The sequence below is a fragment of the Leucopleurus acutus genome (assembly GCF_964270905.1).
Source record: "Leucopleurus acutus genome assembly, chromosome: 13".
In the NCBI taxonomy this organism is placed as follows: domain Eukaryota; kingdom Metazoa; phylum Chordata; class Mammalia; order Artiodactyla; family Delphinidae; genus Leucopleurus; species Leucopleurus acutus.
The window spans coordinates 27196760-27209725 of NC_139155.1; the positions used below are offsets into that span (position 1 = coordinate 27196760).

A 12966-nucleotide genomic window follows, 5' to 3' on the forward strand; every position below is an offset into this window, starting at 1 on the left:
TATCAAAACAGATTTCACAAACGGAAGGCAATGGGGTGATGATGGGGGCAAGGGTGAGCTTGCCTGACCCTAATAGGACCATCCCAAAGACCAGATGCCAGTCTTTCCCAGGTTTTTCGTCTTCAGCCCTGTGAACTCCTGTGGAACAGTTGACATAAATTTACATGCAACTGATGAAAAACTGCTGAGACCTCCCCTTGATCCACAATTGCTGTTGTTTGGGATAATGTAATATGGAGGCTTTACTAGCATGAAGCAGATTTATGAGAATCATGTGAGTGTACTGCTGCCTGAGAAGAAGAAGTGTGCTCTTCACCACCATGGAGATCTTCAGGGACTTTGTTCCAATTGTAAGAAGCATCAACAGGCCACAAAGAAATTCGACATGTGGTCCTTGCCCATGATCCTGGTTTATCATAAAACAGATCCTGGAGGAGTAAGTCATGGGATTTCCCATTAGAGCTCTGAATAAATTCGAATTTGTGTCTGGGAACAAGTGTCTACGTGTATGACCTTATTGTAGTATGCAGTCATTATGGATCCATGATGAACAAAGAGTAAACTGAATGGGAAATGGTGTTACCTTGATAATAGCAATGTGTCCCTGGATTTTTAAGGGTCAAATAGTGATGAAAGCAGTTTATGTGCTGTTTTACCCACATCAAGATGCTGAGTTTTATAAGACATCTTTATCCCTTGATTTTTCCAGTCCCTTGATACAGAGATGACAGTAAGCAGTTCATAGCAGGACTTGTAGAACAATAAGTGCAGAGTGGACAGACACAAGTGAAACTGCCTCTGAGAATCTTCCCCACACCTCCACCTTTTACTCAAGCACTGCAAGCATACACACTGACAGCCAAATGAGAAAATTACATGCTTTTAAGGGTAGAAGAGAGAAAAATTCTTTGCTTGGAGAGTTATTTTGAGAGGCTGAATTATTTTTCCTTTTAAACAGATTTTGAGAAATCTGTGTAAACCTGTGGAGCTGTAAGGTTGGGGTGTGGAGGTGGGTTGACATGGGGTAGTATTTCTTGGAAAGATTCCAAAGAGTGGAGAGACTGTGTGCTTACAGTTCAGCTGAAAAAGATCTCCTAAGTATTTCCTCTCGGTGCAGCAGGAGACTTACTAGTACTAGTGCCATTATCTCAGTGTATTCTCTGAGTTTGTGGATTTCTTTTTGCTGATATATTATTTTTTTCCTGCATATATTAGTTACACCGACCGTCTGCCTCACAGTAAATCTGGCCTGAAGTAAAGTCAATATATTCTTCTTTTGAAACACGCACACACACCAATTTGAAGAGATTCCCTTGGCCTAAGATGGGATAATATTGGCATCTAAAAAAATAATACTTAAGTGGACTCAAAATTATCAAATATATAAATGAGTTTATAATTATGCTAAAATAAACCTTTGGAGGTTACATCAACTCACTACTGTAAAAACTGGTTAAGGGAGAGAATCATTGATTTCAGAGTAACAAATGTTTCTGTGGTCAAGTTCTTTATGGAAAGATTTCAATGAATATAAGCAAAAGGAAGAATGGATTTAAAAACTTTTTTTGTAATCCGTAATCATATAATGGATCTTGGTAACCATTGTCAATGGATACTAAAGCCATTAGGTCAAAGCTGGATGCGGAACTTTATAGTGGAAGGATCAGGCCTACATCAGGTGAACTGATCAACCTTTACATCACTGAAAATGGGGCAAACAGACATTCTGTGCCTCATGATGTGGTACAATAGGAAGAACATAACATTCCTTATGTAGTTTTTGTGCCTGAAAATTTGAACCTGAGTTTGGTCAAGCCTGTACAAATAATTACCAGCTTAAAACATGGGAGTATCATACTTTCATACTGTGAGGAAGCAGTCTGTCTAATACAGAAGAAGAGGTCATTCTTCAGGTCAGAAGCCCTGGGGTCTCCAACGACAGCATTGGAAAAGGAGTAGACTTGGAGGCAGGGGGTGGGAGAGAATAAAAATTATTCTTTAATATAGAATAAAGGAGACTTCAGAAACAACTGAGCACACTGTGAGGGTCAAGTTTGGATTCCGATTCAAACTGTAAAAGGACATCATATATACCAAACTATGTATGGATAAAGTAATGTGTCTGGGATACCTTATATAATAATCTGAGATGGGGGTAAAGACTGCTTATAAGTAAATTATTGAATTGGATGATAGGTATATGGGAATTTGTTATACTTTTTTCCCTATTTTTCTATAGGTTTGAAAGTTTCAGTAATAAAAAGATAAAATACATCTCTGAGGCGGTTGAGAAATTGGAATATAAAGTAGATATTAGATAATTTTTTTAAGTTATGGTTAAATTAAGATCGTGATACTGTTTTGTTTTTTTTTAAGGTCTTTTAAAGATGCATATAAAAGTATGGGTCAAATGGCATGTCTAGAACTTGCATTTAAATACTTGGGCAAAAATAAATGTGCGTATGTGTGGGGTATGTATTTTGGGAGGGGGGTACGTATTTTGGGGTGGGCTCGGGTTGGGCCAGAGGCAAATGAAACAAGTTTGGCAACATGTTGGTTATTGAAGTGGTTTGGTGGGTACTTTACTGTTCTTTCTACTCTTGTGTATGTTTGAAAATTTTTATAATACAAAGTAAAATAGTAAATATGTTGGTAGTATTAAAGTAGTAATGGTAATTAGAAAATTAGGGGGAAAATGTTAAAGGAGCAACACTGTCATCTTTTGTCAGAATTACAAGTAGATGAGATGTTGTCAGAGCATGGAACAGAAAAGGTTCTTTAGGTATATCTTTTATTGAAGTGTTAGGTTGAGACTAATGAAAAAATCTTTCAATGGCTCTCCAGCAGCCTTTATTTAGAAAGCTTTAGATTTACTCCAAAGGTCTCCTGTCAGATGAACTTAATTTTATTTTTGCTTTAGATATGGAAAATCGTTAGAAATATGTGAAGGCTCAGCTTTTACGGTTGACCCTTGAACAACATGGGTTTGAACTGCTCGGGTCCAAATACTGCGTTATTTTCAGTAGTGAATACTAAAGTATTGCATGTGCCTCAGGTACAGAGGAACTGAATATTCAGAGGGCTGACTGTAAGTTATACTTGGATTTTCAACTGTGTGGTGGGTGAGTGCCTGAGCCCCCGAGTTGTTTAAGGGTCAACTGTATATCCTGTTCTCAATAATCAGGTAACTGATGGTTGACTGGAGGTGATACTGTTGGTCAGAGGGAGAATATAAGTATACAGATAACTCAGAATTACCAATGAAATTAAACTAGTCATGTGGGGGTAGAGAATAGATTTAAAATGTTTCGGTGAATAATACTAGTACCATATTTGGTTTTGAATTTACTAACACCTCATTCTTATATGCTCGTTTATTCTCTTCCCTTCTATTGCTCTCTTCTGTCAAATTAACTAACAACGTTGTTGCTGGGTTTCTCAAATTCCAATTTACAGAGTTTACTGTCTAACTAGTTCATGAGTTTTTATCATTTTGGCACACCCTGTGCCATTATTTTTATTTGGTTAACATACTAGTGGACATACCAGAAGACAGACTAGTCTTTCAGGCCCCAAACAGGCAAAACAAAGGTTTCATTCACAATTACCCAGATATTGGTGTTGATATTTCTTGTGTGTGTTGCTCGTTGAACCAATTTCCTAGTCTTTATAAGAGGACTTTCTTATGAGTTTGCTTCTTTGTTTTATTTCACTTGAACAACTTTAGATGGGCATAATCCTCCTCTACACACACACACACACACACACACACACACACATGCACAATTTCCCTTTTCCATAGTGTAACGAAAGTTATTTACGTTCTTCTCTTTGTCTTCTATTCCTCTGCTCAGGCAGTTCTCAATGATTTTCAAAGTCTTGTTGCACGTTGTAGATTACACGTTATCATGGGAATTCACACTTAATAATTACTATCCGGGCTTCCCTGGTGGCGCAGTGGTTGAGAGTCTGCCTGCCGATGCATGGGACACGGGTTCGTGCCCCGGTCTGGGAAGATCCCATGTGCCGTGGAGCGGCTGGGCCCGTGAGCCATGGCCGCTGAGCCTGCGCGTCTAGAGCCTGTGCTCCGCAACGGGAGAGGCCACAACAGTGAGAGGCCCGCATACCGCAAAAAAAAAAAAAAAAAAAAAAAAATTACTATCCTACCTCCTACAAGGCAGCGAATGGTGTTCCCTAGTGTGAAAGACTGTTTTCCTGGGCTCTGCCGTGTGATGCCACCAAAACTGTATCTCATTGTTACCAAGGTGCATATTTTTGACATCTTTAAAATCTAGAGGTGTCTTAACAGTTTCTGATGATCAGGTGGCAGCTGTAATGTATTGTTGTTGCCTGCACTTGTACAACCCTGATGTTATTATTCCCATGGCATGACTGGTTAACTGCCCTTTATCGGTTTTTCAGTCAACAAATGACTTGGGAACATTTCGAGGAAGGTTCGTGAATCCTGGCTGTTATTTGAAATTTTTGTTCTCTTAATATCCAGGGTGTGTCAGCATTAACACTTGTAGTTAGTCTAAGGGTGTCAGTGACTTGCAAGGAAATCTGAGAGATATTTGTGGAGTAGAATATAATTTTAAGAAGTTTTTTTTTTTTTTTGCGGTACGCGGGCCTCTCACTGCTGTGGCCTCTCCCGTTGCGGAGCACAGGCTCCGGACGCGCATGCTCAGCGGCCATGGCTCACGGGCCCAGCCGCTCCGCGGCATGTGGGATCTTCCCGGACCGGGGCACGAACCCGTGTCCCCTGCACCGGCAGGCGGACTCTCAACCACTGCGCCACCAGGGAAACCCTTAAGAATTATTTTTATCTTGAGCTCTTGGTGGCATATAGGAGAGTATCATGTGGAAAACATGCACTGATGACAGTGAGAAAACGATTCAAGAGATTCTTCTGTATATCCTAAAGGAATATGTTAGCCAGTTCGTTTTGCTTATGTTTTCTTGATATGTATGCAGGAAAAAAAAGTACTTTAGGTTGTATCATTAACTTACTGTTTTTTCCTTCTCAGTGGTACATAAATTGCATCATTGGCATCTTAGATTCAATGAAATATGGTGTGTGCTTTTCAATATGTAGATGTTTTCGCAGCTAAGAAATTTTAATTTTCCCAAAAATTGTATTGGTTTTGAAAATCAGAAACTGAAAAGTCCTGGGGTAATTGAGAATTGGATGTACTGTGAAATCAAAAGTGAGACTGTTCACTATTTAAAACAAATACTTAATTACTAGAAAAAATAGAAAAATATATAAGTAGCGATTTTATTATAGCCGTCAAGCTAATTCAATGCCAATTGAAATATTGGTTATTCTTCTTTGTTAACGTGACCTGGTTTTAAAGATGGCAATCTCTGTTCTACTCGGAGAGAAGACAGTGGAGAGCTTTTTTATCACTCAGAAGATTTTAATAATTCCTTTGAAATTCACTGATTTGCTTTTTTTTTAATTTCCAGAGTTCGTTTTCCCTCTCTTGCCCCTAGTAGTTGAGTGAATTAGAGCTCCTAAGATGAATCAGTGTAAAGAGGTGCAACTTTATTGTTTAAAAAAAGGAAAAAAATTCATAGTCAATATGGCAAGATCTCAGCATCTTTAATTTTAATGGAACATGGATTTTTTGTTGTATTTTTCTGGATTTGTGAAATATTTTGTAACATTTTTAAAAGGTCATTTTCCTCTTTAGGATTGGTGACTTTAGGGTGAGGACTATGTGATTTCCAGGATAAAATAAAAGTAATTAAGTGTGACTGAAGTTAGGCAAGATACTGTGCTCGTCTTGGAGAAAATGTTTGCTCCGCTACGGAGAATTTAAAATTATTTTTCTTTCTTGGTTACAGGGCTATGCACCACCACCTAAAAATGGGATTGAGCAGAAGCGCCCTGGACGCCCTTTGAATATTACATCTTTAGTTAGATTATCCTCAGCTGTGCCAAACCAGATTTCCATTTCTTGGGCGTCAGAAATTGGAAAGGTAAAGATTCTTTTCTCTGGGTAGCATGAAAGTGTTCCCACTAGGTGTTGATTTACTTTGTTTTTTTCTTAGGCTACTAGCTCCAGCTCATTCAGTTTTCTGTTTGTAACCCCAAAAAGCAGTAATTTTCAGTTCAGGGTAGAGATGTAGAGATTTTCAAGGTTAAAACTTTAAGGTTTCCTGAGTATCATCTCTTTATTTTCTTAGAAAGGAAGTAAGTATCATTACAGTATTTCTTAAGTTAATGGTTAATCACAATTGTGTTTAAGTAGTATTTTAAGAAACTGGGAATTTGGGGTAATTTTTGAAGAGGAACAAAGAAAGCTTTCTCAGGCTTTGGAGAAGATTAACATTTGGTTAAATGTACTCATGTTGTGATTAGAAATAATCTGTTCCAGCCTTTATATGAATAGCTGATACTTCAAATAACATGTGGGCATCCATATGAAAATATTTACTTAGATTTATATTATTTCCTCTGTATTTTTAGGTTGATGAACCTGGGTTTCTGCTGACGCTTAGTCTCAAAATGCATTTTGTCAATTATGAGATACTGATTAATACAACAAGGGATTTCCATTTTAGAACTGCTTGTTTATATAACTGAAATAATAGAATAGAAAGAGATTTCAGTTAATTTCTGAACATCAGCTTTAATGTTGCTGTTTCATAGAAATAAAGGATAGTATTCCTATTTGTGGATGGAGGAGTTGAGTCATGTTTGTAGCCAGAATCATTTGGTTTTACCACCAAGGTAATTGCGGAGCTGGATATAAAGAATATTTTTGTATTGACTGTACAGACATTAGGATCTCTTTAATGATTGTTCTCTTGAGCTCTCATTTCTGAATTTTTACTCTAACTTTTTTATCATAAGACACTGATCCCTAATATTTTTTATTTGTGTGAACTGAATGTACAGTGGTAAAGCACTGGATAAGGATTTGGGAAATCTTGGTTTAGTCCTAAGTTGGCAAATTGTTTGATTTTGGCCAAATTGATTAATTCCCTGAGGCCTGCTTATTATAAAGAATAAATAAAATCTTGAGAATGGGTGTTATATGCAAATATAAGGGACATTGTTAACTGAGCAAGTATTAATGCTTTAAAGCTTAGTGAGAGGAATTTGAACAGAAGAGTAGTATACCTTTTTGAAATGATTATGAACTTACAGATTTTTTGAGTAAAAGATTGCAGACATTGAAGGCCTGACAGGTGTGGGGGTTTTTTTGCCATATAATGGGAATAATATCCTTTCCTTGTAATTATAATGATTAATTGACTTAAATTTGCACACTATAGTGGGTATTCAGATATTTGAAAGGACTGTTACAGGACATTAAAAATGATATTTAAAGTATTTGGTTTGGCAACTATTAAAACTATTTTGTTTATTGTAGAATTGATTGAATGAATGAATGTAATGAAATGGTAAAGTAGGTTTTTAGCATTTAGGTAAAATTGTATATCATCTCTTCATAGCTTTATAAATAGCTAATGAAAGTTCCTTTGTGCCAGATCTAAGAGAATATGGGATTGGATGCTATTATTTTCTGGCCTTGTCTTTTTGATTTTTATAGTTTCTTCATGTGTCTTATATACTGTAGTAGCTTCCCCTTCCCTAGTAAAATGCCCGTTTGGGAACAGGAATTAATTGTCAAATTTTTTCTCAAGAAAGCTGATTTTGGGTTCATATGAGTGATTTGCCTAAGGCCATGTAGCAAGTGTCTGCCAGAATTAGAACTGTGGAACTCTGTATGTGAAGTGTTAATTTAGACCACAGGTGTTTGAACTTTGTTTCTGCAGTGGATCTCATTTTTCAATGAATATATTATGAGAGCCCCATTACATAAAAACAGAAAATTCTAGTTAGAAGTGGGCATGGGAGAGTGCATTTTCATTTATACCATGGTGGCCCCTAAAGCACCAGTTTTGCTAAGTTAGAAACACAGTTTGAAAACCACTGATCTGAGCCATTTTATCTTTCACATAGATGTTTTAAAGTTATGTGATTGAGAAATATCTCAATCACTGAGATGATGAAGCGTTCATCTTCCCTAAAGTAGCTGAGTTGATTTTGTTCCCTTCCCAGTCATTGACTGTCCTGTGGAAGTTATTTTGAATGTTATTTTTAGAAACCAGAGCTTCTTAGACAAGTGTTTTATGTAAATAGACTATTATCTCTCATCTTTAATACAGATTATCTTTCTTTGTAGAATTACTCCATGTCTGTATATCTTGTACGACAGCTCACATCAGCCATGTTATTACAGAGATTAAAAATGAAAGGTATTAGAAACCCTGATCATTCCAGAGCACTAAGTAAGTAATGTTTGTAAGACTGAGCATATGAGATGCTTTAAATGGAAATTTAAAAAGCTTCACATATATCTCCATACAGGAACAATTTGGGAACAATTATTAGAAACCTAAAATGAATTATGAATTAAAAATACTCTAAGAATGGAGCCCTATGAATTGAAAAGCCCTTCTCTTAGAAACCACTCCCAAGAGGATTAATTTTAAATCTCAGCTAATCTGATTTTTCACCTTTTCATAAGAAGTTATTTAGGTAAATGTCAGGTTGATGGCAGTTTTGATGCCTACGTTGACTTGAGAGTAGGAATGCAAGTCTTCAAAACCTGCGGTGTGTAGTGTGATGTACATTTAAAAACTTCTAACTAAAAAGGGTCTTTTTGCAAAAGAAATGTTGATATCCATCAACAATAATATTTGCCTTCTGAGATGTTTTATTTTGTACTTTGCTTTCATACTGTACAATAATAGGTAGAGAAAAAAAAAGTCTTAACCCAAACTGTAAATAATTCAGTTCAGTAATTGAAGTTAATTGAACAGGACATTTTTTGGGGGAGAAAGAGAATATTTTTCTCCCAGTTCATATCACTGAATGAACCAGAAAGGAGAAGAGGATCTATAGGTTGAAACGGGAACCAAGTAGGGCTGTTGAAATGGTATTTTGTTTCTTACACTCAAGCCATTTCTCATTTCAGACAGTACAGTATTGATCTTCCTGCCTAGAGCTGAAAGCCATGGAAGCTCTTCCATAGTTTTTTTTTACCCCACTCAGGTTCCACTGTCTCTACTTAGAGTCCTGTTCTCGCTATCGTGGTGTTGAGAATTAGGCATCTGAAGGTGGTGTATGTCTTCATTAGCTTGTATAGATAGACAATAACTTGTATACATTACATGATGATTAAGATCACAGACATTCCCACATCCATAGTAGTTTTCAATAGTTAAAGGAAGTATAAGAATATTTTACCTTTTCTGTTTACAAATTTAACAATTGTTGGAAATTACCAGTACTCCCAAATTAAAACAGTCATGAATGTGTTTTAGAAAAGCATTGAAGCTCAGAGGATAGCTGCCTTCCAAGTTCCTTTCCTAATTGTTGTATTGTTCTTAAGTCTTAAACAGCTTTCTGCTTTGAAACTCTTCCTCACCTGCAATTTTACTTTTAAAAAGAAATTTTAAAAATTCAATTAAACATGTCATCTAGAGTCTGTAAGTTTGTAATTCTTTAACCTAATACTGGAAGTATGGTTGTGTTTTCAGTACATTAATACTTAACATTTTGTTTGTTTTGTTTTGTTTTTGTAGTTTCTTGATCTGTTTGAAGTATTTGGCAAACTTTATATAAGATGATATATATATTTCTATAATTCTGTTCATATGTCACAATTAATTTTTTAAACTGTGTTTTTATTATTGATTTTCCCTCCTAAAGTTAAAGAAAAACTTACTGCGGATCCTGATAGTGAAATTGCTACCACTAGCCTTCGGGTGTCCTTGATGTGCCCTGTAAGTAAAGCAACAAAACATTCTGGGGCATCTTACTTTTTATAAATTACTAATTTTCCTATAAAAGTAAGTATGTGAATGAATGGTATATTATAGAATTTTGAACTTTTTTCGTTTTCCCATTCGGGGATCTTCATGGTTAAGCATTATAATTCCAAAGAATGCAAACATTCTTCAGGCAATGACTAAGCAAGAAGAGATGTAAAGGGATATTGCATCAAAGAGGAAAGAGAGTTTTAGGTTCAGAATAATCTGTCACAGTTAATTATCGATAATCCACAGCTAATACTGAACATATCTAGAGAGTTGGCTCCTTTTATCAATATAAACGGTATTGAAAAATAGCAGTAAAGTTATTAGGACCTAATAAATGCTAATTGATAGGCGAGGTCAGGAATAGTGGATGAAGGCTTCTTTAAAATCACTACTCTTGGAGGGGACCCTTTGCAGATGAGAGGAACTTTATGAGAAAAGTATGGAATTAGGAATTTATAATATAGTTGCCGGGGGGAGGCATTTGGTGACCAGCTACCATTGTGAGAAACATACAGTTTTTTAAATGGAAAGAGAATTGTGTCAGAGAAGGGAATAATTTGTTAAGTTCCTATTATGTGCTCCTTATATTGTCTTATTAGCAAGCCTGTATGGAATTGTTCCCATTTTCAGATGAGGAACCTGAGACTGAAAGGGGTTGGCTAACCCAAATCACACAGTTAGTTTGTAGTAGAACAAGGATTTAAATTTTGGTCTTCTGACATTATTCCAGTTCTCTTATAAGACAGTGTACCATATTGCCACATTGGACCAAAAATATAAATATCCTGATTATAAGTCTACCTCTCTATTTGGGAAAGCAGATATCTTTCTTTCTAAAGCTTTATTATCTATTATCATTAACTTTAACTTACCTTTATTGGAAAGGGATAGACTTAACATGAAATTGGGATTGCTTCGAAATCGGAAACGTGTGTTTATGAAACACAGAGAAGATCTGCAGGAGGACAATAATGCCCTGAGGTGGTGGCAGGGGCCCTAGAGGGGCTTGGGACCTCCTCTACTCACAAGCTGGGCATGAGTTCATTTGAGTTCATTTCTTCACAGTACCTTTTCCTCCTTCTCATGTTAAGATTGATATTAAATTGGAACACATGAAATTGCCATTTTGTTCGTCAAAAACAATTTGGATATTGGAAGTTTCTTATGGTTTAACTCTAGTATATTCAGCAAATGTTCATTGCCAGCTATATTCTAAGCACAACCACTATTTGGGAAGGGAACTCACGTCACCTTTTTGTTTTAGTATGTCAGACTGTTCTATCAGGAAGAAAGCGCTTCTACACAATTTACCTAAGGAGTTGTACAGTTTACACAGTTCCATTTTCTGTAAGTCTTACTGTCTTGGAACTGGTTTTTAAATTTTTTTTCCATTTTTTCCTTCAAACACTGTGCTGTTCTACATGACAACAACCAAAACAAAACAATAACCAAACTATTGGATTCTTGGACATTCAAAATAGTGAAAGTGGTATATTGGCATCGTTAGGCATATATTGGCATCCCTATATAAGAATAGGGAATAGTTCCTTTCACATGTGTCAATTTTAATAAAACTGACGGTTATAAGAAAATTAACATTTCAATGATTTGAAGAAATGAAGTAACAAGATTCTGTTTTAAGTTCATTAAATGTTTTCTTTCTCTGCTTACAAGTGAAAACAGATCTGTTTCTGAGACTATCTTTTGAGCTTTCCTCAGTCTTCATCCTACCTGATTTTTTCAGAGCACTTTCTAAGAAAAGAGTGAATGGTACTCTTCAGACTATACTAGTGTTAACCTAACATTGGGTTGCTAACTATAGGATGTGATCTATGTTATCAGAAAACCAAACAGGTGTTTTGATCAAATTTAACAGAGAGATGACAGAAGTTAGATGATGAAAGTAGTTTTAGAGGCAGAGATAATACTAGTATCAGTTGAAGATAGCAGAATGGAGGGAGTGTATCCAGCTGACTGTGGAAATAACACAGGATCTGGGGTGGTGATGGGAAACGGTGAAGAAAAAAAGGATCATAGGCGTTTGGAAGGATAAGTGGTGAACCATGGGTTAATTAGGCAAAAATGAGAGAAAATGATAGCTTAAGGTTGTGGAAGAAATGTTCTGTTTCACAGTATGGTTTGTAAAGTGATTTGAAGTAGACATGAATCTGGATAGTGAGAGCACAGTTCAAAACCTCTGTCCTTAGGACCTAAGGAAGGTAATTTTACAACAGCTGTTAAAGAGGGATCTGATTGAGTGTGTATAATTAAATTTTTGAACACAGTATCTGAATTTTACATAGGAGTTCCATCTTAGTGATATTAGCTAGTGAATTTTGGACTGTCCTGCAGAGGTAGGCTAGGTGGGTGCCCCAGGATAGAAAAGAAAAACAGGTTTGATTTTATGTCTTGTTTGATTCTGACTCAAGTTTTTTTAAAAAATGGTACCGCTTCTACAAATAGTTTGGAACCACTGATTTGAGCCATTTTTGCTTATACCTACTCTTTCTTTAGACAGATACTAATTAGTCTATAATGAAGTAAAAATCAATTTGGATACTACCTGCTTAATATTTGATTAATAAAAAAGCTGCATTACGGTGTTAGATACCATTTTATTCATAAAATCAATACATTTCAAAACAGTGCCATCATCTGACTAAATAGAATTCAGCACATTCAAATCTTTTTTTATTAACATTACATAATCAGTATTAGGAATTCGGTCAGATTTTGCCAGTTAGTAATAAACGCTTTTTTAACTTGGGAAATGTTCATTAGCTCTTGTAAGACACTAGAGTAGCATTAAATTTAGGATCAGCAACTTTTGTAGTCCTGAATGTTTTTGTTTCTTTATGCTATGGAAATTCTAAAGCAGTTACAGGAGAGATGAGAATGGCATAGAAGAGGAAGAAAAAGAAAAAAGCAGCAGATTGCAAATTGTGGCCCAAGGGTACCTGGGGATCCCTGAGACTCTTTGAAGAGGTCCAGAAAGTCAAAACTATTTATAATAATACTAGGACACAGTTTGTCCCTTTCTTGCTCTCATTCTGTCATGAGTAGACAGTGATATTTGATAGGGGTTACCTGACAGGGGCTGATGTCATTGCTCTGATGGCTGAT

General features: G+C 36.1%; 1 protein-coding gene across 5 annotated transcripts in view; it reads left to right on the forward strand.

Moving 5' to 3' along the window:
* The window catches only part of PIAS2 (protein inhibitor of activated STAT 2), a 94943-nt gene that overhangs the window by 43375 nt on the left and 38602 nt on the right, over positions 1-12966 (forward strand). For all 5 annotated transcript variants that reach the window (XM_082852698.1, XM_082852695.1, XM_082852696.1 and 2 more), the window contains exons 6-8: positions 5851-5985; positions 8202-8307; positions 9734-9807. In XM_082852698.1, the coding sequence (XP_082708824.1) occupies positions 5851-5985; positions 8202-8307; positions 9734-9807 (315 nt within the window). The remainder of the gene's footprint in view (positions 1-5850; positions 5986-8201; positions 8308-9733; positions 9808-12966) is intronic.